This window comes from Calliopsis andreniformis, chromosome 3 (genome assembly GCF_051401765.1).
Source record: "Calliopsis andreniformis isolate RMS-2024a chromosome 3, iyCalAndr_principal, whole genome shotgun sequence".
Taxonomy (NCBI): domain Eukaryota; kingdom Metazoa; phylum Arthropoda; class Insecta; order Hymenoptera; family Andrenidae; genus Calliopsis; species Calliopsis andreniformis.
The window spans coordinates 19164029-19188762 of NC_135064.1; the positions used below are offsets into that span (position 1 = coordinate 19164029).

Genomic DNA, 24734 nt, shown 5'->3' on the forward strand with positions numbered 1-24734 from the left:
CGTCAATGCCCAACATTTTTAGTTGTAAAATGTTTGCAAACTATTTATTTGGTTTAATCTGAATTGTTGACTCCATGTCATCCAAAGAAAAATATTTTTTGTAAAAAAAAATTACGGAATTTTGTGACCTCTATGTTACGTAGCATTTATGTTTCGTATGCGTAACATAAGTTATGGACTTGTGACTCCCATGTTACGTAGTATTTACATGTGTGTAGAAGATCACCCTGTATGAAACTACATATACAAGATTATAAATTAGACGCTTATTAAACGTATTGTGCAAAGATTTATACGTACAATAAATATATGCGTATGTAGCATATACAAATATATTTATTGTTACATATATTAGAACGTGATGATTTGTTAGTTATATACCTACTAATTTATGAAAATAAGGTAGACCTACAAATATTTTATTCAGGCTGAAATGAAGAATATTGCATCTTTGAATACAGCAAAGAATAAGAAAGTGCAATATGATTAAAAAAACTAGAAATTTAGCGGTATAGTCCACTTACCGACTACTTGAGTCGAAAGTCGTAGCAATTCGTGGCATGCACGTAAGAACACGAATCGTAGTTCACTGCAAATGTGTAGTGTCAAAATAACCATGCCGAAGCGCGTTAGACACTGTAGAAACTAATTGAAAGTAGTAAAAAAATGGTGTCACTAATAAAGAAACAACTGCTAAAACATCTGTCAAGGTATTTACATGATTGAATTATATGTATTTCTATTATCTTAAAGTTAATGTACAATCAAAAAGGTATCACCACCTTTGACAAATTTGACGTCATTTTATAAACATTTAGTATTACAATTTTATTATTTATTCAGTAATTTATTATTGTTATTGTTGTTAATTTCGTGGTAGCCCGTTCTTATCCTCATACATGTCTACATATTAGCATAACAATTTAAAGTGAAAGAAAAATCAGTAAAATTTGATAGCTGTATTATTGCACCTATATTATTTATACCACAATATGTTTCCTATAAATTCATCTATTTACACGAATTTTAGTATTATAGGAATTCTAGAAATTAATTAGATTAGGAATGCAGCATTTATTGTATGAATTTATATGTATTTATAGGTTCACAAAGAATTTATCAGCCGATAAGATAAATTTAAGTACGTTTAAAGGGGAAGGTGAATTAACAAACTTAGAACTTGATGAAACAGTCTTAACAGATTTGTTAGAGTTGCCATCATGGCTCAGATTAACAAATGCTTGGTGCAATAAAGTTTCATTTCGCATACAATGGACGAAGTTAAGAAGTGTTCCTATTTTTTTGGTAAATAATGTATATATATATAGATATATAAGTTATTTATAGATTAATTTATTGCTTATCTATTACATTAAATGTTTTAACAATATTACAACTTTTTATAAATTGTTTATAGAGTTTAGATGAAGTTCATATAGAAGTAGAAACATGCGAAGATTTAAGAGATTTGTCTTCTTCGCAAGGATTGTCTTCATACACTGGTCCCACAAAATATTCTTTTATACATAAAGTAATTGATGGTATAACAGTAACTGTTAATACTGTATCAGTTACGTTCAAGAGTCCAGCATTTATTGCTTCTGTTCAGGTATATGGTGTTATTAATTTATCTATTACTATTTTTATCGCCATAAATTATACATTCATTATATTCTAATGTCTGTGATAAACCAATCATTACATATATCATATAAGAAATCAGTTATTACAATAATATCCCAACATATGGCATTATATTTTGATTATATTTTTTATACTAAATTAAAAAAACCTAATTTAAAATTAAAAGTGAATTTTACTGTTTATTTGTGATACAATATGATTTATAATGAATAGTTTTCAATTTATATGATATATTGTGTTTATATTCTTATCATAGAGATAAGTTAGTTAAAGAGTAATTATCAATAATTGTTACTTTATTATAGATGAATCGTATTGTAGTGGAGTCAAAGTCTGCAAATTGGCAACGTTGTGATTTAAGAACAACTAGGTTAAAAGATCCTGAGCGTGGACAGTTACTTATTTTTAAAGAATTAGAATGGCAAACGGTTAGAATAGAAGCACAAAGTACTAAAGATAAGAATCTTACACCACTACGTTTACTTACAAATCAAGCAAGATGTCGAATCATTATCAAGAAAAGAATATCAGGTTGAATGTCTAATAAATATAATTAGTTATTGTAAAATACAATCAAGCTAAATGATATGTCTATTGTAGATTGCTTTGTCATGGGATCAAGACTGATTCTTATATTAGATGATCTTTTATGGGTTTTGACGGATTCACAGTTGAAAGCAGCGCTTCATTTTATTGATTCTTTAGGAGGTCTTATAGAAAAAGCTACAATTTTAGAGCGTAAAACTAAAGCAGCTAGAAAATTAGAGGTTTGCAAATACAAGATTAAAAATTAAGTGTATGTTTCTTTAATTGTACTTGTAATTGATATTTTGATATTTTCAGCTATTACCAGAATATCAAGCACAAGTTTCTCAGCAATCTAGAACGAAAAATCAATACAATACTGCTATTTCAAAAATATTCACAAGATATGATGTTGTAGAAACATCTTATCACTTTCTTTGTCAAAGAATCGATTTACATTTATGTGATGATGCTGGTAGTAAGTAAATGTAAAATTTGCATTGTTAATTACAGTGTCATAATTATATCATAATATCATTTTTTATTACATAGCTGGTAGATCTTCTCACCCTGATTTAAAAGACGGGGGTGCATTACAAATTTCACTAGTGAGATTTCAAATTGATTATTATCCATATCATTTAGCAATGGCAGATAGAAAACATTGGATTAAGTATAGGGAGATTGCCACACCTCATAGTCAGTGGTTACAGCAATCATTAAGTTCCTTTCGAAGTCAGTTTATGGATCTAATTGATTCAGGTAGAACACAACACTCTCCTTTGACAAAAAGTCAAGGAAATGTTACTGGTTTGTATTTGAAAAAATAATAATAATAATAAAAATAAAGATGTAAGTTATAAAACAGTATATAAATGGAGTACTAGTATTTTGAGAAACATTATTCTTTTTTATACAGTTAATAATACAAAGGGCTCAGGAGAAAATTTAGAAAAAGGTAATCAATCTCAAAGTGCAAATGCAGGTTCGCAAGAACAGAAAAAGTCGCAACATCCAAGCGGTAATCCTGTAAAGAATTACATTTTGGAACAGCTTGCTAAATTGATGACAACATGTATTGTAATAAGGATCGATGATTTTACTTTGTATAAAGTGACAACTACATCTCACAATCCTGTGCCAAAAGAATTTATCACAGGTATGTATAAACTTTACAATAGTTGCATTTATTTAGTAGGCTTTTTTGTAAAAATTATCTTTCATCTAAAATTTCCATATAATTATTTTATTTAATAATTGCACAGCTCAATCAAGGAAGAAACATGCAACAGGTATAAATTACAAGTAGTTGTAGCATAACTATGTTAATATTGCATTAAAAATAGTAGTTAAAAATATCTTTACATTTGAGAAGTTTTATTGCTTTATATGTTATGTTGTTATGTTATCCAATTTAAATTTAGCATTAATTTATAACTTAACGTGAAAGATTCTTAATGATTATAATATGCATCTATAATTAATAATAATCGCATTTGTAATTCAGTTGAAGTATAACTAAAATATAAACGAAATCATTGTATAATCTGCTTGTAAAAATTGTTCATTTCAATACACAGTACAGTTTGTTTGAGCTATATATGAAATATACTTTGTACAATTGTTATAGTTTGCATTTATTTTTAATAATGTACAATGTCTATTTTCATGCAAACTTTTATTTCTTTACAGAGTATATTTATAATGCATGTATGTTATTAAAGAACATATTTATACCTTTACTATACCTTAAAATATTTTTATTTTGCTTAGGTGATCGAGATAGATTCTGTCTCCCAGAAGATGTAACAATTCTTCATGCTGAGTTTACATACTACTACTATCCTGGAGATATTACATTTCCATGTGAGTAAATATATATCTATCTTTTCTTTAAATTTAATTACAGTATCATTTAAAATTAATTTATAATTTTTATTATTTTTATAATTATCTAGTGCCACCACCAAAATTTTATGTACAGTTGAATCCTATTCAAGTAAATTTTGATGTTTGTTCCTGTTTATGGTTTAATTCTTTTGCATTAAATTTGCACAACTCTTTGATGAATGAGGACAAACGAACAACACATACTTCCAGTAATTTAATGTATTTTGACGTAAAAATTGAAGCTATACTTCCAAGAGTAAGTGGTAATACCTGTTATATACATACATTAAAATTGTTTTCATTGCATTTATAAAGAGCATACTATTGTAGGTAGTTTTTGAAAGTCAACAAGACTACCCAAATCAGAAAGATCGACCAAAGTCTTTGCATATTCAAACTTCAAGGGCATCTATAACGAATGTTCGATCAACAGAAAGGTCTTCTAGAGCAGATTTAGCACAATGTTTGAATGCTTTTCAGATGGGTCAGATGTTTTTTAGTACAGAATTTCCAAACAAACCAAATGATTTTAGCGTCGTAACTGATAAATTTTTAGCACACTGCGCAGGTAAGAAATATTATTATTGTTCCTACATAAAATTAAATACATACAAAATATATTTCATTTATTGTAGGTACTGATAATGTACGATACCCGCCGCCTAATTTTAGTAGTAATTCCGTAAATGAATTAATTCGCCAATTACATCGAGAACTCTTATGGACGGAGTCTAAAGATGTATGGTGTTGCAATTTAGAACCCGTATGGGGAGATTTCTTTGGTGCTCGTGCAGTTGGACAAAATCGTCCTGTCCCATTTCTTGATGCGTTTCCATTAACGTTATGGTGTTACATGTCAATGAATCCATCAAGTCCTGAAAAGTCTTCTACTGCTGATATTCATGGTCTTGCATATATAAGCAATCTAGTTAGCGTACAGATAAATCATTATCAATATTTGTTTTTATTGAGATTATCAGAAGTATTATCTGAGATGGCAACGTATTTAACCATCGATTCCAATAAAATATTAAAAGTAGATTCTGGTAGTTCACTCGTCATCGGCGCGCTGATACCCCAAGTGGAAGTAACTTTTGTCATGCCTTCTCATACTCCTGGCAAAGAAAATTCTGGAGGGGATTTGGAGTCAGTCGTGCCAGATTCATCTAGTATAGCTGATGATATTGCAAGTTCATCTACACCATGGCAAAATAACACGGAACGAGTTGAATGTAGCGCTAACAAAATAAATATAAGCAATGAAGTAATAACAGCGACGCCTCAAAGTGAAGTATGGTCGACAGTGTCTATGGACTTTATGCATTCTGTTCACACAACTCAGCCTGCTGTTACGTTTAAACAGAATGGCGCAAATAAATATGATCAGCAGACATTATCGAATACAGCTCATGATAAACAATGTGTTGGCATAGAAGAAGAAAAGGCATTACCTACTTTACGATACGGCGCTGATTTTGCACACAAACATAGTAAAGGAGATTCATCCTCGAATACACCGTTCATTCCAAATAATTTTAATGTTGGTCTTTCTTCTATGAAAAAAGGATTGAGTAATTTAATGACATCGATTGATTCAGCTCTAAAGGCTTCTCCAGAAGATGGTAGTAGTGATACAGTTTCTATAAGAAGTGATGTTAGCTCTGATAGTGAAAACTACGTCTTGGTTAGTCTTCAAGATCAAGAAAAGATGGATGCAATGTTTTCTGTTGATAATACAATTAGGATAACAGCGGTAGAAGAGGCTAGTGAAGTAGTTGAAGAGACTCCAGATACGCAAAGTGAGAAATCTATGGACAGTGCATGCAAGCGAAAAGATATTGTAAGTTCACGTTTCGTAATTTAATAAAGTAGTGTACATACAAATTTAGAGTAAGATAATTTTTCCTATAGGTGTCTATGGCAACATTTAAATTATCCAAGGTTGAATTTATCCAACAATCTTATGGATATGCATCTTCTATCAAAGTTCAAGTAGCAAATGTTGGTAATGATGAATGTTCATCTATTCCATGGGATGAATTTCAGGTAACATTAACGTATATTAATTTAAATATAATCTTTTATGCGTAATCTAATTGAAAAATATAAATATTAAAATTTTATATATTTCTGTAATCAAAACTGTATTGTTCTTTACTATTTTTTTTCATATAATAATTTTATTAAGCAGTTTTAAGTTTAGTCATATACTATATAAATTGCTTTTTCTATGTAAAAAGTTGTCTTTATTTCAAGCAGTAAATAACTAGTCATTAATAATACTTAATAAAAACAAATTTAACCTTTTATAGAAAATGTTGTCTTTGAACTTTCATTGCAATTTGTTAAATTTTTCAAGTATAAGGTATTAAATGCATCAAAAAAGTAATGCAATATAATATTGAAATAGTATTTAAATTTTTTTATATATTGGAATGTATCAATAACTGACTTTTTATTCTTAGTTATGTACTTGTGTGTGCAAAGAAATTAAATTTTATTTATAGCTTTATATTAAATATTATGATCACTTCATACTATATATGTATATTTATACAATGTTTGTCTTTTAACTTTTTTGCATGCCTCTCCTGCGTCTCTCCTTCTCTTGTGAATGTTTTTGTGTGGCACTTGTGGCAGGTCAAGAGGAAGGTATTGGCAATATACTCATATATTTATTTATATTAGATGCTTTGTATTACATATGTTCTGTTGCACGCTTACTTTTTCATTATAAATTATGTTATTTTCATGAATTCAAAGCATATGTTTTGTTGATAACTCTGGTGATACATTTTGTATTGAACTATGTGAAATATGAAAGTAACTCTTCTTCTATTTCGAAGAGCTAATTGTATGCAAGCCATTGACACATGTGTAATACACATCTATTATACGTAGAAAATAGTTTCTTTATCAAATTATTTATATTATTTTATTTGCATAAGTAAGTGATTTGTACAAGCATTTTTACAGTGCACTGTTTGTTTCATTATACAAATTTTAAAGCTATTTAATTTTTAATTTTGCAATACAAAACTAGAATTGTAATAAATTTAAGTAGCATGGTATGAAATAATGCAGAGCTGGAATGAACTTAATAAGCTTTTGAGTGCAATTAAAAATATATGTATAGTATATACATTTCCCAAGACTCTCAATGATTTAAAGTTTGCTGGGTACATTTAGGTAGCTCTTTTTGCTTATAAATTTGAAATTGCATTAAATATATGTAATATATAAACTATTAATAATTATAAGTGGTACTCTTAATTAAGAATATAATAAACAAATACAGTACAATACAATTTCATGCTTAAAAGTTATTTTTAATATTTATTTGATTATATACAATTTTAAGCTTATAGAAGCCTCTGGCATGTATAACTTAAAGAACAGTGAAATTGTTTATAATATAACAAATTAAATGTATTCATAGCAACTAAGAAATAAACTTATTTTTTTTATGTTTTCTGTTTGTTAGACAAAATTCAGTGCACGATCTAGAGGTTGGGTTGAATTACCTTCAGATTCAAACTGTAATTCATGCATTAAGCTGCGCTTGGATCATGACTTAAAATGCAAATCGGATTCTAACAAACTGTCCCGTGCAAGTCAAATCACGATGGACAAAAATACATGTTCATTTAAAAATCAGAGTAATAGTACTGACCAAGAAGCAGATACTGACAGTATCGATTTGCATAACAAAGAAAGTGTTTTAGACTTATTCGAAGATAAATTACATGTTAATGTTACTGATATAACAATGACCTTATCTATGAGTTCCATAACTGGACTTACAGATTTGGTTGAAGATGAAATTATACCTAAACCAATACCATTACAGGTATGTAAAAGATTATCATAAATTCATTCAATTTATAAATAATGTCGTGATATTATCTATGGTTGCATTTATAACTATATTTTAATTTTAATTATATGTATTACAGATATATTTAGAAAGTATAGTATTACGTTTAAATGAAGATCGTCCTCCAAATAATATAACTTCCCCAGGTCCGATTTCTATAGACTTGAACATCTCAAAACTTAGAATAGTTCGAGATATAAATGGTGTTTTTCATATTGAACCAGTTGGTGAGTAATAAGATGATGATTTCAGTATTTTTATCCGCCACTTGTAATGTATATTTCTTATTCATTTGTAGTTACAAGTAGCAATAAAATAACGGATAAATTATAGTATCTAGTTACATGTATATATTGTGTATATAGTGTAAATATTAAAGTAGAAGAGTAATTTAAATATAATTATAAAAATGTAGTACACTTCCTATAATTAGGATTTTAAAATAACATGCAAGTGGCAGATTTACTTATATAGTGATTTACTTTTGTCTGATTAATATTATACATTATGCAATTGTTCTGTGCGTACAGATGGCCTTCCTAATGTGAGCATTAACGTAACACAATTAGACAATTAGCGTTAGAGTTTATTATTTATTTCAACCCTATTATCAAATAGAACCATGTACAGATAGAATCCTAATGTGCACTTAAATAGGCATGATTTACTTTTTTTCAAGTCAATCAAAATAAGTTTTGCAAATTATCACACATGCTTATTGGAGTCTTCATAGTATGCAATTTATACATCAGCATGAGTGAAAACATGTATATAACATATACAAAATATATAATATTCATAGGTTGTTTTATGAGATTGCTCATTTTATTGAAGTATTCATCTAATTGAAATACTTTATTTTCAGTAAACATGTTGGGCAAGAGTCATTCTCTCACAACACTATCAAATAATGATAATCAAAGTAACAAAAATATAGATAATGAAATAGAATTAAATATTTTGAGGCAATCCAGTAAACAGTTAAAATTAGATAATGAAAAACTGCGGCGTCGTCTGGATACTTTGGAAAAATTATCAGAAGAAAATGCAAGATTAATACGCGCCAGGGAAGAATCCGACATAATAAAATCACGTTTAAGTGTGGCACAAGAGGATATACAAATGCTTTTAAAAGAGAAGAAAGCTTTACAAGAAACAATAACGGAACTCCAGAATCAAATAAATGGGGATGGTCCAGGAAGTGGTAGCCGCGCCTCTTGGTCAACTAAAAGATAGCATACCAGCTGTTTTGATTGTTCGAAGTGTTGTAGTTCAACTAAGTCATAATAATAATTTTCACAGTTTAAAAATAGTTTCCATATTATTAAAGTCGAAATAATTAAATGGGCATGTGTTGCATTAAAGAATGCATCGTGTTAAAATGCTAGGAATCTTCACTGATATTTTAAAATATTGCTTTTATTTTAAATGTATGAAGATGAACATTATTAATCTGTCCATTATAATTTGTTAGAAGCAAGGATTTTTAGTATTTACTTTTTATTTTATACATTTGTCCATTATATTTACGTTAGTAACTGCCGTTGAAGTTTTTACGAGAGCTTTACAATTGAATAATGAAGAGAACGTTGGGTTCCATAAGATGTACTTGTGTGAAATGATTCTTCCTACTATGATCAAGTACAAGGCGATAAATAATGGCAATATTAATCAGTGTTTAGTATTTCCAATGATACACAAAATGAAAACTACTGAAACAAGTTATGAATAAGTATGCAAATGCGTATTTCAGTACGCAATAAATGTGCGTTTAAAAGTGATGTATATATGAGTACGTTCATATTTGCACATACTTACAAATATTTGTTGCATACATACAAACTGTAAACGACGTAAGTATAGTGTGCTAGTCAAAGTATTGCAATATATGTTTGGTTTTATAGCAATGGTTGTTATCTAGTATGTGAACAGAGAATTAAATATAAATTTTTTACTAATACTTCTGTTCTCTTCGTCATACATTTTTTGACGACATTCGCGTAAATAACTTTTAAACAAACGGAAGAGCAAAGTATATAATGTAATAAATGTGAGACTTTAATAAATATTGAGTGATGTGTCGTTTGAGCCTATGGATGGAATATCTAGTTTAAGTATGAAAAGGTGGAATTGTTCATATTTATATATAACATTGCAATGATTAATTTTATTATCTGATAAATTAGAAGAACTAAAAAAAATGACTATAATATGGTATACAATGAAATGTGAATGTTTTGATAAGACTGCGAAATCGACGCTATTGTGTTATTTCCTGTATTGATGCTAAAGTAGGACTATGAATTTATCAATATTTATAAGCTTATCTATACAATTCCAAAGGATGAACATTATTCAACTACATATGCAGAAAAAAGAAAAAATGATTATTTCATGATGTACTGTAATGAACTTATAATTTCATTGTACGTGTCATTGTGATATATTGACATGTTATACTATCGTTTGTCATTATGTATACAATTAATATCTATAATGGGTTGCTGGTCAATCCTCTTGTCATGAAACAATGAGGTATTTTTCTAGTGCGCATTGATAGATTGTCATTTAGGCTTCTTCTTAACTTCTGAATTTCTGTTGTGAAAATAGTCTATTCTCCTGTGGCATACATTTCTTCTGTGATATAAATTCATTTTAATACATTATTTTTTATTAGAATATGTACTTTAAAATTCATACCATGTTTCAAAGTTGCGAAAATAAAAGAAAGTTGAGTTATTTTTAAATATTATGCAAAAGGAAGAAACTTGACTGGATCATTACATATATTTTAATTCGTTAATGTTACTCCATCATTCACTTAACATTAAATAAAATCCTTTTACAACAGAAATGTATCTTATAGCAGAATTGACTATATACTTAAAATCTTATGTATACAAATTAGATGTTTGACTATGTAAGCATGAATTAAAATACAAAAATTTAAAAACTATCTCCTCGTTAAGCTTGGGCGTTGGTAGATGTTTATGCTATCACACAGGATATAAAAATTTTACTTACATTGCATTTTTGTTGTTTTTTAACTTACGATTGTATACTTAGTATTTTAAATATAAAAATTTTGATTTTACTAACTACTGAATAATATACATGTATTATTAACATTATTATTAATGTTTTTTATTTACTATCTTGAATATATTTCTGTCAAAAACAATACATACAAAGCATATGAACTATATATTCTAAAATATGTATGTTATTTCTAAATGCTAAAAAGAACTTTATGACTGATTATGGGTTCATTTCATAAATAGGATATAAATGTAATAAGAATACTAATGATCTCTAGAATATTGTCATTGCTATTTTATATGTAAATTGATTTCAGAATGACAGAATTGTTACTTCCTACTTTTGTACATTGCAATATTTTAGTAAATTTATTAATCTTTATTAATTCAGTTGACAATGAAGTAAGTTTACATGGTTTTTGAATAGATATTAAGATATATAATCTGTTATAAAAATTGTTCACATATCCATAGTAAAATCTTCCTTCCTAAATTACGTTATAAGGTGAGGAACATATGCGTGTATTCTAATTTATAACTTACAACATAAGGTTGTTTATTTTGTATATCAATAAAATGTAAAAATATTTGAAGGATATCATATTCAACATTTGTAAGTTAATTCCAAAGATATCACGTGTATTGATTTGTAATTTTTGTTTAAAAAAGGACATCAATTTTTTGTATTTCATATTTTACAGCTACTGATTTAAGCTCATGCGTAAATGAGCCATTAGCGTAAGTGTATTAATTGAATTCGATTTCATAAACATTTTTGAGTCGTTGCGTATGAATTCTGTGAAGATTTGAACTGCTTTTTCAATATTTCTTCAAGTATATATTTTATATTAATTTTTCATAAGTATGTACTATAATAAATGTATTGTGATTCATAATATTTACTATAAACCTAATGTAAATAAACTGATCAATTTGAGATACCTGAATTTTCATTTCTTGTACTCAGAATACAAGTTAAACTAAAATTGACTATGTGAAAATGAAACTTTTTTATTTTTGTCCTTTCATCTGTTCTAATATTTAAAATACTTTACTTTTAACTTAAAATCACTTATTTCAAATTTCATTTGTTCGCTAATAATAAATTAAAAATTAGCGCGTGAAACATCGCGTACCTTCGCGTATCGTCGGAAGTTTACGCCATCGTTATCTATTGCTGAATATGTAGCGTCTACAGCGACAGGGGCGACAGGTTGAACTATTTGCTTCAATCTGTGTGCGAGCCAGTTTCTGTGTGGGTTAAAGCGAAGGGGCAAAAAAGAAGTCACTCGGGGAATCGCTGCCACCACATGTAAGTAATAAGTACACAACCGATACACATTGAGAAAAGGTCATTTTCGTCAGTATAAATACTCGCGGTCGCGTAACTTTCGAATTCGAATTGTATTTCCAATAACATTGAAACTGGCGGTCGAATACGATACACTAACTTACAATCATGTTTCGTACAAAGTGGTAACGTTTTATTTTTTGTCACATCCTCCGTTTTCTATGCGTGACTGCCCGAATTTACTGTAATTCATGAATTAAAATATTGTTTGTTTCAGCAAGGAACACGATCATTCATCTTTTTATCAGTTCTTGCAAATGGAGCACAGTCACAAGAATACCGACTGTTATTTTTTCTATTACTCTACATGCAAAAAGGTAAATTTCTGCTACTAACGATATGATTCAAATGCTCGTCATATTTAATCATCCTGATGAAATTTTCAACGATTGCTAAATTTGTTCCATATTGTTTCTGACTCGTTGAGTTCTGGAGGTTAGATCGGCCATGTTGAAGTGAAGTTCCATGGTACCCTCCTTTTTCAAATAATTGATAAATTAGTTATTTACATATAATACTATTGTAGCTATTGTACATTTCTTTTTAATCTCATAGCAGCTTGCTTTATTAAGTATTTTAATAATAATTATGTATATTAATACCTTGCAGTATTGATATCTTGAATGAGCACTGCAATTACTAATAATAATATACTTTGGGTATAATTTTCATTATTTTGTTACTAGAGTGTGTGACAGAAAGATGCCCTGTAAAATGTTTTAAAACTAAGATTACTTTCAACATGATTTATTTGTGTAACATGTACAGATTATTTAAATATTCAAATGAAATGTGTAACCTTTTCTATTAAACTATGTTTTCTTTCAATACAGTTGAATTTTGTTAATTTGACAAATTTTCAATTATGTTTGAAGGGTGGCAATTGTCCATTCAGACATGAACCGTCTGCTTTGGGTTGCGAAACAATGTGCATGTATTGGCAGCAGGGTAAATGTTTCGATGAACATTGTAACTTTAGGCATATGGAATTAAAAGTGAGTATATCTAAAGCACAAAAATAATGAGACTAAAAAAGACTGAAGCAATGGTTAATATTCAATTTCTGTGTTGAATAGAAAAATCGTAAGGCAATTCCATGTTACTGGGAAGCACAGCCGGGTGGTTGCAGAAAGCCGCACTGCCCATTTATGCATAAGTTTATGCATAATGCTCGCACGATTAGTAATGACCCTATTAACCCAGTAAAGAATTCTGACTTAACACCAAAGTCACTAAATCAAGAATTGATAAATCGCCAAGGTAAGCATATTATACATTTTATATTAATGTAAGAGAAGAAAAGGAGTTAGCTCGACTGGATAAATTCTGGATAGTAATTTGAACTAAGATTTAGCATTATTTATTTACTGATGGCTACACAAAATAACGTAACCTGTAAAGTTTTATTTTGATATTTATCGTGGATTATTTTAATGCTTACAGATGATACAAAATACGATGGTAGTAGTACAGAATCAGACCAAGGCAGAGGAAGCAGCGAAGCAGGCAGTTTTATTGGCAGTCCAGCTGTTGATCCTCTTATCGTCAAATTTGAAGAAGGTATGAGGCTTTACTAGCCCCCCCGTCCATCTTTCAGCGTACATTACCTTACATCGGCTACTCTTTCCCTACCACCCAATCTACAAACGAGTATGAGTATCCCAAATGCACTCAGTATACCGAGTAATCTGACAATCCCCAACAATGTTTCTAACAGTCTCAACATACTAAACAATATCAACGTCACAAACAATTTGAACATACCATCACCTAATGTACAAAATTCACAAACTTCCCCTTGCCATCATGCATTATCATTTTCTCATCCACGAAATCTGCATTCACACTCTCCTGGTCAATCGTTATCGTCGTTGCAAAGTCAACAAAATTCTCCGCTTCTCCAGCAACCACCATATTCACCTATTCATACACGACAAACTTCTCAGCCTCAAGCATCAAGATTTCCCTTTCCATATCTTGAAATGGCATTCTTTAAACGTTTTTAAAATTGGCAGAACCTTTTGATTGTAACAGTAAAAATTTCTGTCGTCCGTTAATCAGTATAAAATAGTATATTAATGAAGTATTGAAAAAAAAAAGAAGAAAAACAGATATAAAGTTACGTTAAACAATTAGATAATATTTTTTAGAGAATGTAAAGTATTGTATAAACATGTAAACGTATACAATACTTTACATGTAAGGGTAAGACATTGTACTTCCTATTTTGTAGAAAGTTATTGCAGATTTTTATATTGATCGAGCACTAGGAATGTTAGTACATTTCCGATACTTAATCGATCTTCACTTGACTTATTTTACAGAAAATGAATGATACAAGTAAACCATAAAAAGATCAAGCCTTTTACTAGAGAACACTTTAAGCTGCATTATTGTTGTTGAAAAATTATATCATATTTTGCTTATAACAGTAGCTTTTAGTAGCGTCAGACATATGTCAGTATATTACAGATTCGTACATTTTAAATTCCTTTCTCAATAATAAAGACTGCACTGCTTAGTATTCTTAATGCATCTCTAAACTATTAATAGTTTCTATTACATTCACTTAAAAAAAATATATGCAGAAACATATAGAAGAAAAGCAATAGGTGATCTATATCGTCGTCTTTATTATTGGATAGAATAAGATCGTGAAACTATATCGATATATAAAAAGCTCTTTTGAAAAATAGTTTCAAATATTTGTGTATATTAGATTTTTAAACGATTGTCCAAAATACGTATTGTTTCTATATGATTAATTTTTGCATACAATTTTGTACACGCAACGTATTATTGCTGGGAAGAGGGGTAACACGCAACATTTAGATTGATTCGATGAATCTGTGTTCTTTAAATTACCAACAAATTCATATTAATATTTGTCAGAATACAGACAACTATGTGGTCGTATTTCGTCGATTAGAAAATTTGATAATTGTGTCATCAGAAAAGAACATGATAATCTTACTGTAAGCAAAGATAAGGAAAAAAACCAAAAAAAAAACAAAAAAATTAACATAGAAACGAAGTAAAAAAACGTAGATTTGAATATCAATTTTTCCAGGGGCTGCTATATCTAAACTTTGCCTGTAGCCCTCTAACTGCCTATGGCTATCTTTCTCCAGCGGCAACGCGATGAGCCTCGAATTTCCCCGAATGCCGCAATAGAGAAAACAAGATCGAGGTCTATTCACGTCTTTTCATTGGCGTTACTATGATACCCAAAACGAATCTATACTGGATGAATAAGAAGATAGCTATGGGTCGTCGCTTTGCCACACATACACGATCTGAACTCGCACAGATATCTTAATACCAATTCGACGTCGGAATATTAGGATGAAATATTTGTTTATTTATGAGATTATAGTTCTATTAATTCGATGTTTGATCGTTCGATCGAACATTTTTTTTTGTTAAAAAGGTCGTATAGTTTGAGCTTGAAGCATAATCAATTAATGTAAAACGATCTTGAAGAAATGTCTTATAGCAATATTTAAGATTTCCATTTCTTTCTCGTGCCCTGACGCAGTCGTGCTTCATGCTCCAAACGGCGTAATCGATGAATGAAAATGTTCAAGTCGAATACTGCCTCAGATAACACGCGCACACGTGCTTTATTTTCGTATGTTCCATAGAATTATTACATGCGAACCGATTGTAATATTCTTTCTTTTCTTCTTTAATAAGGAAAAAGAGAGAGATAAAACGAGAGATAAACAGAGAGAAAGAAAATGAGTTTGTATTTAGAGCAATTAGTATTCGATTTAACCGTAATCCCAGCCTTGATTTCACGCATACGTACGAACGATGATAATAATGCCTTCATATGTTTTGGCTTCACCACATGAATTAGCGAACTTCGAAACGGCATGGGATAATAAAATGTAATAGCGATACTTAGACAAAATTTATTACAACAGCGTACACACTGTACCAGTGTTGCAACTTTTGTAACGAGCGTATAAGAAAAAGTTCAATATGAAGATTCGTACGTTCGAGAGGAAGCAAACATGTTGCACCGACTCGTGCTGTGCAAGATAACAGTGGTCTCCAACAGGAAATTTAATCAATTCCTCCTTGTCTAGTTTCTAACACGCGTGTAAATCAGTTTGCGCGTTGAATGTACGAATTGATCTGCTACAAACGAAAACCATCACTGCTACACGAGAGAAAATACTGCAGTTCGATGAACAGATAAGATCACGAAGGTATCAAGATCGAGTGAATTTTTCTCTTAACGAAAGATTCGTCGATCATTATGAAACGTATCTTCGTCGAAGCGTTCGGAATAGATTATGTTTCGTTTCTACCGTTGAAGTCGCCCTTCGCAATCTTTTGTATGTTGATCCGTGTGACACTTTGCTTTTCTTTCGTTGGATAACCGAAGAAGGCAGGAGGACGATTTCAAGCGTGGAGAGAAAACTGAAAACTATGAGATATAAAATTATTATATAATATAAATACTCGAAAGGATAAATATAAATATATAAATATATACATTTTTGATCTATATATTTATGTATTTATATGATGGTATATTAATACGGAAAGAGGTTTCGCGTCAAAGTGAAAGGAATTTTTAAGGGAGAGAAATGCGACTTTAATATCATACATATTGCATGCGTACAAGGTATATTTACATACTCGTATTTTTAACGCGAAGCAAGAGCGGAACTCGGTAAAATAGTACCGTCAAATTTCTGTAACGGTTTACGTATATCAGCTTCGTATTTGTTTCGAATAAATCGGGGGAAAACGAGCATTTCTCATAACGAGTGCCCTAGGCATTTCGACTGAAAGCAAATCGCAATACTTCTTATTTTTACCACGTGATACTATTTGTGCCTAGATCCGCACGGGAGATATAAGGGGAATATAACTGATATAATCTTTATATTATGGAAACTCGACAGCATAATGATAATATACAGGACGAGGCATTTAAAGTGAGCCATCTGCCTTTAATGATGAAATAGAACGTTTCGAGCAATGTTGCTCAATTTCAGCGACATAATCTAAGGTCAATAGTTCTGTTTTAAATAGAGTTGTAGAGCAAGTATAAAAACAAAAAATGTTAAGATTAATGTTCAGAGATTCTGCGACTGCAGATGATTCAAATTAGCAGCTAAAGAAAGTAATATATTTCATTTGAAGAAAACAAAATCGACCTATAAGAGAATTATTGATGTTAGATTGTGTCTTCTTCAATGCCAAGCGACATTTGTCCGCGGTATACTTATCTGTCACCCAGAAACAGACAAGTCGTTTAGTTGGCCTCCAAAAAGATCTTAAATTCCTCTCCCTGTATGTATATAGAGCTATACTAATATGATATATTTATGATCGATATGAATCGTCGGCCGCGTAGTTGAGTGTTTCGAGGATCAATCGTGAATGTCTCTAATTTTATATACGGGTAGAATTGAACGTTCTAGTCCCTAGAGTTTAATCGCGCTTGCAGTGATTTCTCTTTCTCGTTTCAGCCGAAGAAAAAGAAGGAAAAGTAAATGTATTCGTTTAAAGATTACGCAAACGTTCGCGAGACGAAGAAGCGTGAGAAAACGGTAAATCAATAATAAACGGGAAGATTTCTTATTTTGTACGTAATTTTGTATGTAAACCCGAAGAGGAAAAAAAAATTTCATTGAGAGAGCCGAAGAGACGAGGGAAACGGAATGGGGAAGAAAAACGCGTATAAAGAGAAAACAGATTGTATATTATAAGATTAGCGTAAAAATTCGTAGGATACTAATGTGTCTTTCATTTTTTCTTTCTTCTGTTTCTGTTGTAAAAAAAAAAAGGAAAAAAAAAAGAAAACTTGCCAAGGAGTATCAGCTTATATTTGATACCGTACTATTGTATGGGCAGCCAATCTAAATGGATTTAATAATCGTGAATTTATTGAATGTGATACGGCGCGCACGGAAGAATTCAGAAAGTACTGAACTAAATACACTTAACAAATTTCACAGGCTTTTGTGCGTTAAAAATATGTCGGTATCTTTGTCTGAATGCCACGTGAAACTCCAACGTCAAAGACGCCCACTCCATATCAGAAATTCCTTTAGTCAAGTTTCTTTTGCTTTGATAATTAAAACAACTACATAGAAAGTGCACATGTAATGAATAACAGTCTCTTAAATCTGGAAGATCGTCTTTGACGCGTTTCGACGCGGCGAGTACAATTACCGCCCTCATTATATTTTCTACGACAGAAAACGGCCTGTAACGCATGTAACTTCGTTAGTGCGTGTGTGCGTGATTTAAAAGAGACAAAAATAGCGTAAAAGTGCATAATTTATATGTAATATACTTGCGACAAAAGGGAAAGAGATTAGCAGCTGGAACTGTGTCGCCGGCGACGACCTTGATTCCTTTATTTATTACATCTTTACCATCGGAAATTGTTCGTATCGATGTGTAGCTAGTTGAACGATGCATTTAGCGATTTGTAGTAGTCTTTTAAAACTTTTAGTCGAAACAATGAGAGGTTCGTCGGCGATTCGTGTGATCATGATCGCGAAATATCACAGTAGCAAGTGCTTTTAAAGGACTTGCCACTTCGTTTTCTCTGACATTCTACGAAAAACTGTCTCTAACGCAGTTTCTTTTTTCGTTAACTCAGAATATCGAATACTCTTCGAGATTGTTTCTTGAACCTTTTAAATTCTCTTTTTTTTTTTGTTTTTAATAATTCTGTTCGAGTTATGAATTATTTTTTGCCAATCTTTTTCTTTCCTCTTCAAATTCTATTTTTTTTCTAGTTGTTACTTACTGTTCACGTCAAACTGCAATCATTGTTTTCGCGTCCGCCGTTCGGAAGACGGTCTTTTATTTGGATTTCTTTCACGATCGTTTTTCGTTTTGTTCGTTTCTTTTTTTTTTTGTATTTATTGTTACTAATGTCGCTAGTAGTACGAATATTACTACGATTATTATCATGATCATTACTGTTATGAATGGTGTTATACTTTTGTATAATTTCCGATTATTTCACCGCTCGTTTTCAATTGTACCAACAATTGCCTTTCGCGACGTTATGTCATCAACGTTATATGTGCAATCTGTCTCCAGCAACGACAAGTTCGATCTCTGTGTCTCGACCGTTTGACTTCTTGTTCCTTTCGAAAGGGAAAGAAGTATCGCTAACTTCACGAAATTCAGATCTGAATTTTTCTCTTGAAACGTGACGAGAGTTGAAGGGATGAGTGTAACGAACGAGAGAAATTGTCGTTGCATCTGCTTAATATGTAAGACATCGTTCAGCTCTTTCTTGTCGAATAACAGCGTGAGAGAAAAGCGAACAAGTTTCTTCTGTAATTCCCTGAGAAAGGAATTCGCTTTATGAGAAAGATTATACGCTGAACATGCGATACGTAATTCTTTGCTATATGAATCGATGTAAACGAAATGGAAAAATCATTAATTTTTCTTGAGATGATACTTGGATTTCAATAAACTTGATACTATGAAAAAAAAGGGGAAATAACGCCGGTGCGACAGCGACGATCCTCCGCGTTTTTTTTTCTATTCCGTTTCGTTAACTGACGCGATTTAATGCAGTCTAAAAATTTACACACTAGTGCTCGTCTCTGTACACCGGTTGGTATAGTTTTCGATGATATTTTTATTCATATTTGTTATAAACATTGCACCGAAATTCGCTGGAGCTAAGCGAAACAATATTGGAAATAATGGCTACCAGTAAGTTGTTCAATGGCTAATTAATACTCATTTGAAATAAATAATATTCAATACTAAATCAATTGAACATAAATAACATTAAAGTAGATTTGTTTCAAGTCGTCTCGAATCGTGTTGAATATTTTTCTCTTAGCTCATTACACTACACTGTATCTTCCACTATTATCGCTAAAAAAGCAGATGTGGTATCTGATAAATTATTATGAAATTTTTGCGAACGTGGAAAACATTTTTCAAAATTGTTCGATCCATTTGCCAGTGAGATGAATTTAATCTGTACAATAACATTAACACAAATTGTATTGAATTAAAACATGTCTTTTAATAGTCACAAATATTCATGTTCCTTTATCGCGAAAATCTGAAACATTTTCGATTTCGTGCAGCACATAGTGTTGTCTTTCTCAAACATTTTCAAAGGAAAGCATTTACCGCTGAATTTTCCGTTCATTGTTAACTTCAAAGAGGAAAAGGGAAACGTAGGTTTCTACTTGAGGTTTGCAGATGGTTTTTGGAATCTTTTTCGGTTGTTTTCGGTTGAAAATGGATAAGCCCGGAGAAACGAGACTAAAACTAGAGAAACGGATGCAGCAAACTTTGGCAGAGAGTTTTCGAATGAAACTACATAGTAAACAGAAAGAAAGAGAACGAAAGAGAATTACGAAGAGACGAAAACGACGACGATAATCACATATTGGATTTTAAGTATAAGTCAGGAACACGATTCCCTTAATAATCAAAGAGGTCCAGAAACAAAAAGAATCCTTTACCAGAGCATAATTTATTTATAAATTTAACCATTGATAGTTTCATTTTTGCCTTCTAGACGAAGACTAGAAATATCAGGGATTAAGGAACGTTTTGTTCGAGATAAAGAACGAGCTAGTAAAGATAGAAAGGACAGGGAGAGAAAGAGCGAGAGTGAGAGAGAGGGGCAGGGAGCACGAGAAGGAAGTATAGAAAGGCTGGTTGCAAGGAGACGCGGAGATGGATCGTCATCGAAAGGAATATCGATCAAAGTATTGGAATTGTACTGTCACTAAAAACACTCTCCTTTCACAAATTAGAGTCCGCTAATTCGACCATTCTTCTAGCCTTAGAATCCAACTCTTTTTTGCTTGAATGTATGTTAGAGGCGAGTACAGCTAGCAAGAATGACCAAGAGCGCGTTAGTGGTTGACCGCGATGGAATCCCTTCTTGATTCTTGAAACTTGAGAACCCTTATTTAATTCTCAAGTTACAAAACAGAGAACCAGACGCTTGGGAGGCGCTAAGTAGAAAAAAAAAAACGCATAAAAAGACAGAGGAGACTATAAACGTTTTGGGAAAAGCTCGCTCTCGAGGACTCTCATTAAATGCTATGCGTCGACGAGCGTCTGAGGACCATCCGGCGTTCCAACCCTCCACTAACAAAAATTCTCGCAATTTCGTGTCCTCTGTTTCTTCCAGAGTCGGACAATGAAAGCGTACCGTCGCCAGTTAAGCCGCAGCCGAGGGTGCCTTACTGCAAGACATACGAGGAGATCAGATTGGAGGAGATCCAGGCCGAGAGCGCCGCCTACTACTCTTACCAGACCGAGGACTATCAGAGTGACATCGGTGGCGGGAAGATGAAGACACGGAAGACCCGAAAGATCTGCCTGTATCCACAGATCGGCAAAGAAACGATCGGCGAAAAAGGATTGGACTTCGAGGTCCTCACCTTGGAGGAGATACGACGCAGGAAGAGGCGCAAAGCCATGCCAGAGACGGACCCAAGCTCCGCCAAGGCGAGGCCTGACAGTAAAGGACAGTCGACTACTGTCTTCTTGAAGGACGCTATAAAGACGCTGGCCGAGCTCAGGGAAACGACCACTTCCGTCAGGGGGGTTAAGAGGACGCTGGAGGACTCTGACGATCGCACGGATAGGTGTAAGGTCAGGCGAAACAACGCGGAGGACACTGCTTCTTCTGCGGTTAACGTGCCACCTGTTAAGCTTAGAAGAAGGTCTCCCAAGAGGTTTGTCTCTGGCGAAGACACGAGGGGACGACGGCAGAACGAACTCGCGAGCAGGACGCAGGGGGATAATGTGGAGGAGGCGGAGGGAGGCGAGAGCCAAGGGAATCCTGTGGATGCAGTGAACAGTTCCGAGGATACGAACAATGTGGCTAGGAGGAACGAGGTGGAGATTAGGTTGTGCGATAGCAGCACTGACGAGGATCAGACGCAGCTGGATAAAAGCGAGGAGAGGAAGGTTGTCGCGGAGGATACTAAGGAGACTACGACTTCCTGCGATAGTCTGTTGAATATGAACGAGGAGGACTATTTGACGCTGGACATGGCGTCCGATGATATTCTTAAAGACATCGACGCGCTGCTCAAAGAGAAGAGCTCGGTTTGAGTGGGAGAGGAACGTTCGAGGGACGCGTATTCGCAGAGAATCGATTGGGAAAAGTGTTGACTCTCTTCGGTTCGATCGTTTCGAGCTTTCTAGCCTTCTCAGAGGTTGCTTTCCATGCAGTCGTGAAGACAGTTCGTCAGGGTTCCGAATTTCTGTCTCGTTCGTCGGAGAATAGTTTCTCTTGGAACGAGTTTTATTGGAATCGAAGGATTTTTACTTGTAGGGTGGTTCTTTGATGGATTAGGTAATTCTGTTTATATTTATCGATTAGGTGGATTTTGTGGTCACTTACGCGGGAGCGTGATTGAAGTATTCGGTGTTGGATTTAATTTATGAATCAGCGACGAGTGAGAAATGTCTGTTTTGATAAACGTTGGGCAATTTTCGGAGATGTCTTGTGCAATTGATGGGGAGGAAAGTTCATTCTAGTGCTGGTTTGGCGAAAGCGATTGCTCTAGGGAATTCAATTTTTTCAAGTATTTTTTAGCGCTTCAGAGTCTCCTTTTCGGCAAGTAATATTTCTGTGTCGAGGTTTTTTATGTATCGTTATCACTTTTACATTTAATCTCTTTCTGTCGATAGTATCCCGGTGTTAGATGTTAGTGTTTTGATGAAATTTTTTGTACTATTCACTGGGTATGAAAATTGTACAGGTGCAACAGACTGCATGCGTTTTTAAGCTATTCGTGTGGCAAAGAAGTTGTCTTATAGTCATTATTTTCTTGTTACACTTGGGTGCTTGAAAAATCATGTAAATTGTTATAATGAATATCCTGCATAAGTCTGTTTTAGCATTTCGTTGCAGCCACAGCTACATTTCTTCAGAACAAATGCATTTCCTACTTTGCTATGTATGCTTTCGTGTCACCTTCTTTGACAATATTATTAATACTCAATTTTATTCTCTGAACAATATCGTTAAAATTTTGATACGTCAAATGTATTTATGCAGAATATAAATAATTTGTAGATGTAAATGTTAGGGCTTGATAGAAGTCATCAAAAAATTACGAATATTAATAATATTATTTATTTCTTTCATATCTGTAATCATTTAGATTTAAGAAGGATATAATCCTTGAATGAATTCTAGTAAACCTTAAGGTTTTCATCTGCACTTTATTTATTCACTGCAATGCAACGAGTGAATGGCGAAACTAATTCACGAAAAGGTAATTTTATCTTGAAATATCTGTAGTTTATAAAAGACTAGATAACTTTAAACATTAGTATTATTGCAATTGGAAATGGTGGTACTGCTTCATGGTCTAATTTTTTTTTTGCCATTCAATATTATTAGCTTCGTACTAATTCAATTTAAAGAAAAAAAAGTCGTATAAGAAGATCCTACCACAAAAGCTTGGCTATTATCCAAAATCATCTAGAATGATACGTAGCTTTAGCATTATGTCATTTAAAAAATATTAATGACGGATAACGAACGAATATACATTACCATTTCTTATTATGATTTAGTATCTAGGAAGGAGCGAACGTCACAAATATTTTCTATCATTTTTTGATTACTTAGTTAATATTCTCACGTTCTAATGTACATAACAGGTGAATAAATCTTTCACTACTTAGGATGTAGCAGCGAGCAGTGTCGAAAAAAAATTGAAATCTTAATTTATAATTTAACTTATTTAAATATTTCGTATCAGGAATTAACGATGAATTGTATTGGACTCACGGATAAGTACAGATTAAATTTTCTGGATGTATCCGAGGCTTTAGTTCAATCGCGTAAAAAGATTTTGCACGTACGTGGTTGATCTTCACTTCACTTCAAGCGAAGTATTAGAAACCATGCGTATTGTCCGACATGCTCGTTATTCTATCACTACCGATGACCTTCCGTCACAAACGGAAGTTAACGTTAACAGGACAAAACTGAAAAGTACCTTCTAACGCAATTGTATAAATAAAAGTATTAACTTGGAACAAATATACCATTGTTACATTTTGCAAGCTACTCGTTGCCATTTTTCTTTCTGAAACCTTCCATCTTCTTGCGTAATAGAAAAAATAAGGACTTTTGTCTCTGAAAAATTTAGGATAATAAATTAAATCTCAGGAACGTAAAGAACATTGTATTTAATAGAATAATATTCCTATTGGATACCAGACTTACCCAACATCTTTGAATTATCATTTACTTCCTCTTTGCGATTAATAAAAAACAGGCAGAAGATTCTTCGCAAGAACGTTGTGCACTCGTCGGAAGGTAAGCACTGTTAAGAATTTATTACTTAAATGCACACACTATTTATTTCGAATGCATAATCGTACGGTTAACATATCTGGTTTTCGC

The 24734-nt window shown here is 32.1% G+C and overlaps 2 protein-coding genes across 8 annotated transcripts in view; both read left to right on the forward strand.

Annotated features, from left to right (window-relative positions):
• The first annotated feature begins 38 nt into the window (after positions 1 to 38).
• LOC143177688 (bridge-like lipid transfer protein family member 3B) lies at positions 39 to 11034 on the forward strand. 5 transcript variants are annotated; one of them, XM_076375790.1, is made up of 19 exons: positions 39 to 710; positions 1104 to 1305; positions 1418 to 1609; positions 1950 to 2175; positions 2245 to 2411; positions 2488 to 2647; positions 2722 to 2979; positions 3089 to 3328; positions 3435 to 3461; positions 3943 to 4035; positions 4128 to 4315; positions 4390 to 4627; positions 4695 to 5899; positions 5971 to 6105; positions 6700 to 6711; positions 7544 to 7909; positions 8016 to 8163; positions 8467 to 8480; positions 8802 to 8927. In XM_076375790.1, the coding sequence occupies exons 1-19, from the start codon at positions 667 to 669 to the stop codon at positions 8802 to 8804; spliced, it is 3918 nt and encodes a 1305-aa protein (XP_076231905.1). In that variant the 5' UTR covers positions 39 to 666; the 3' UTR covers positions 8805 to 8927. The 5 variants fall into 5 exon arrangements, with proteins under 5 accessions (XP_076231905.1, XP_076231902.1, XP_076231903.1 ...); XM_076375787.1 differs by lacking the exon at positions 8467 to 8480 and having other exon boundaries at positions 8802 to 11034; XM_076375788.1 differs by lacking the exons at positions 6700 to 6711; positions 8467 to 8480 and having other exon boundaries at positions 8802 to 11034.
• A 1167-nt stretch (positions 11035 to 12201) lies between these two features.
• Positions 12202 to 24734, forward strand: part of LOC143177563 (uncharacterized) — a 36309-nt gene continuing 23776 nt past the window's right edge. Inside the window, exons 1-6 of one of the 3 annotated variants that reach the window (XM_076375562.1) lie at positions 12202 to 12286; positions 12543 to 12642; positions 13201 to 13320; positions 13402 to 13585; positions 13769 to 13885; positions 21489 to 22556. In XM_076375562.1, the coding sequence (XP_076231677.1) occupies positions 12583 to 12642; positions 13201 to 13320; positions 13402 to 13585; positions 13769 to 13885; positions 21489 to 22420 (1413 nt within the window). In that variant the 5' untranslated portion in view covers positions 12202 to 12286; positions 12543 to 12582 and the 3' untranslated portion in view covers positions 22421 to 22556. Of the gene's footprint in view, positions 12287 to 12348; positions 12451 to 12542; positions 12643 to 13200; positions 13321 to 13401; positions 13586 to 13768; positions 13886 to 21488; positions 22557 to 24734 lie in introns of those variants that run through there. The other 2 variants (XM_076375561.1, XM_076375563.1) reach the window with 2 other exon arrangements.

Bases quoted from the DNA above. Each gene is read 5' to 3' on its own strand.
- LOC143177688 (XM_076375787.1), top strand. From the start codon at position 667: ATGGTGTCACTAATAAAGAAACAACTGCTAAAACATCTGTCAAG. The intron at 2,412-2,487 runs GTTTGCAAATAC...TGATATTTTCAG, and splicing joins AAGCAGCTAGAAAATTAGAG to CTATTACCAGAATATCAAGC. The intron at 7,910-8,015 runs GTATGTAAAAGA...TATGTATTACAG, and splicing joins CTAAACCAATACCATTACAG to ATATATTTAGAAAGTATAGT.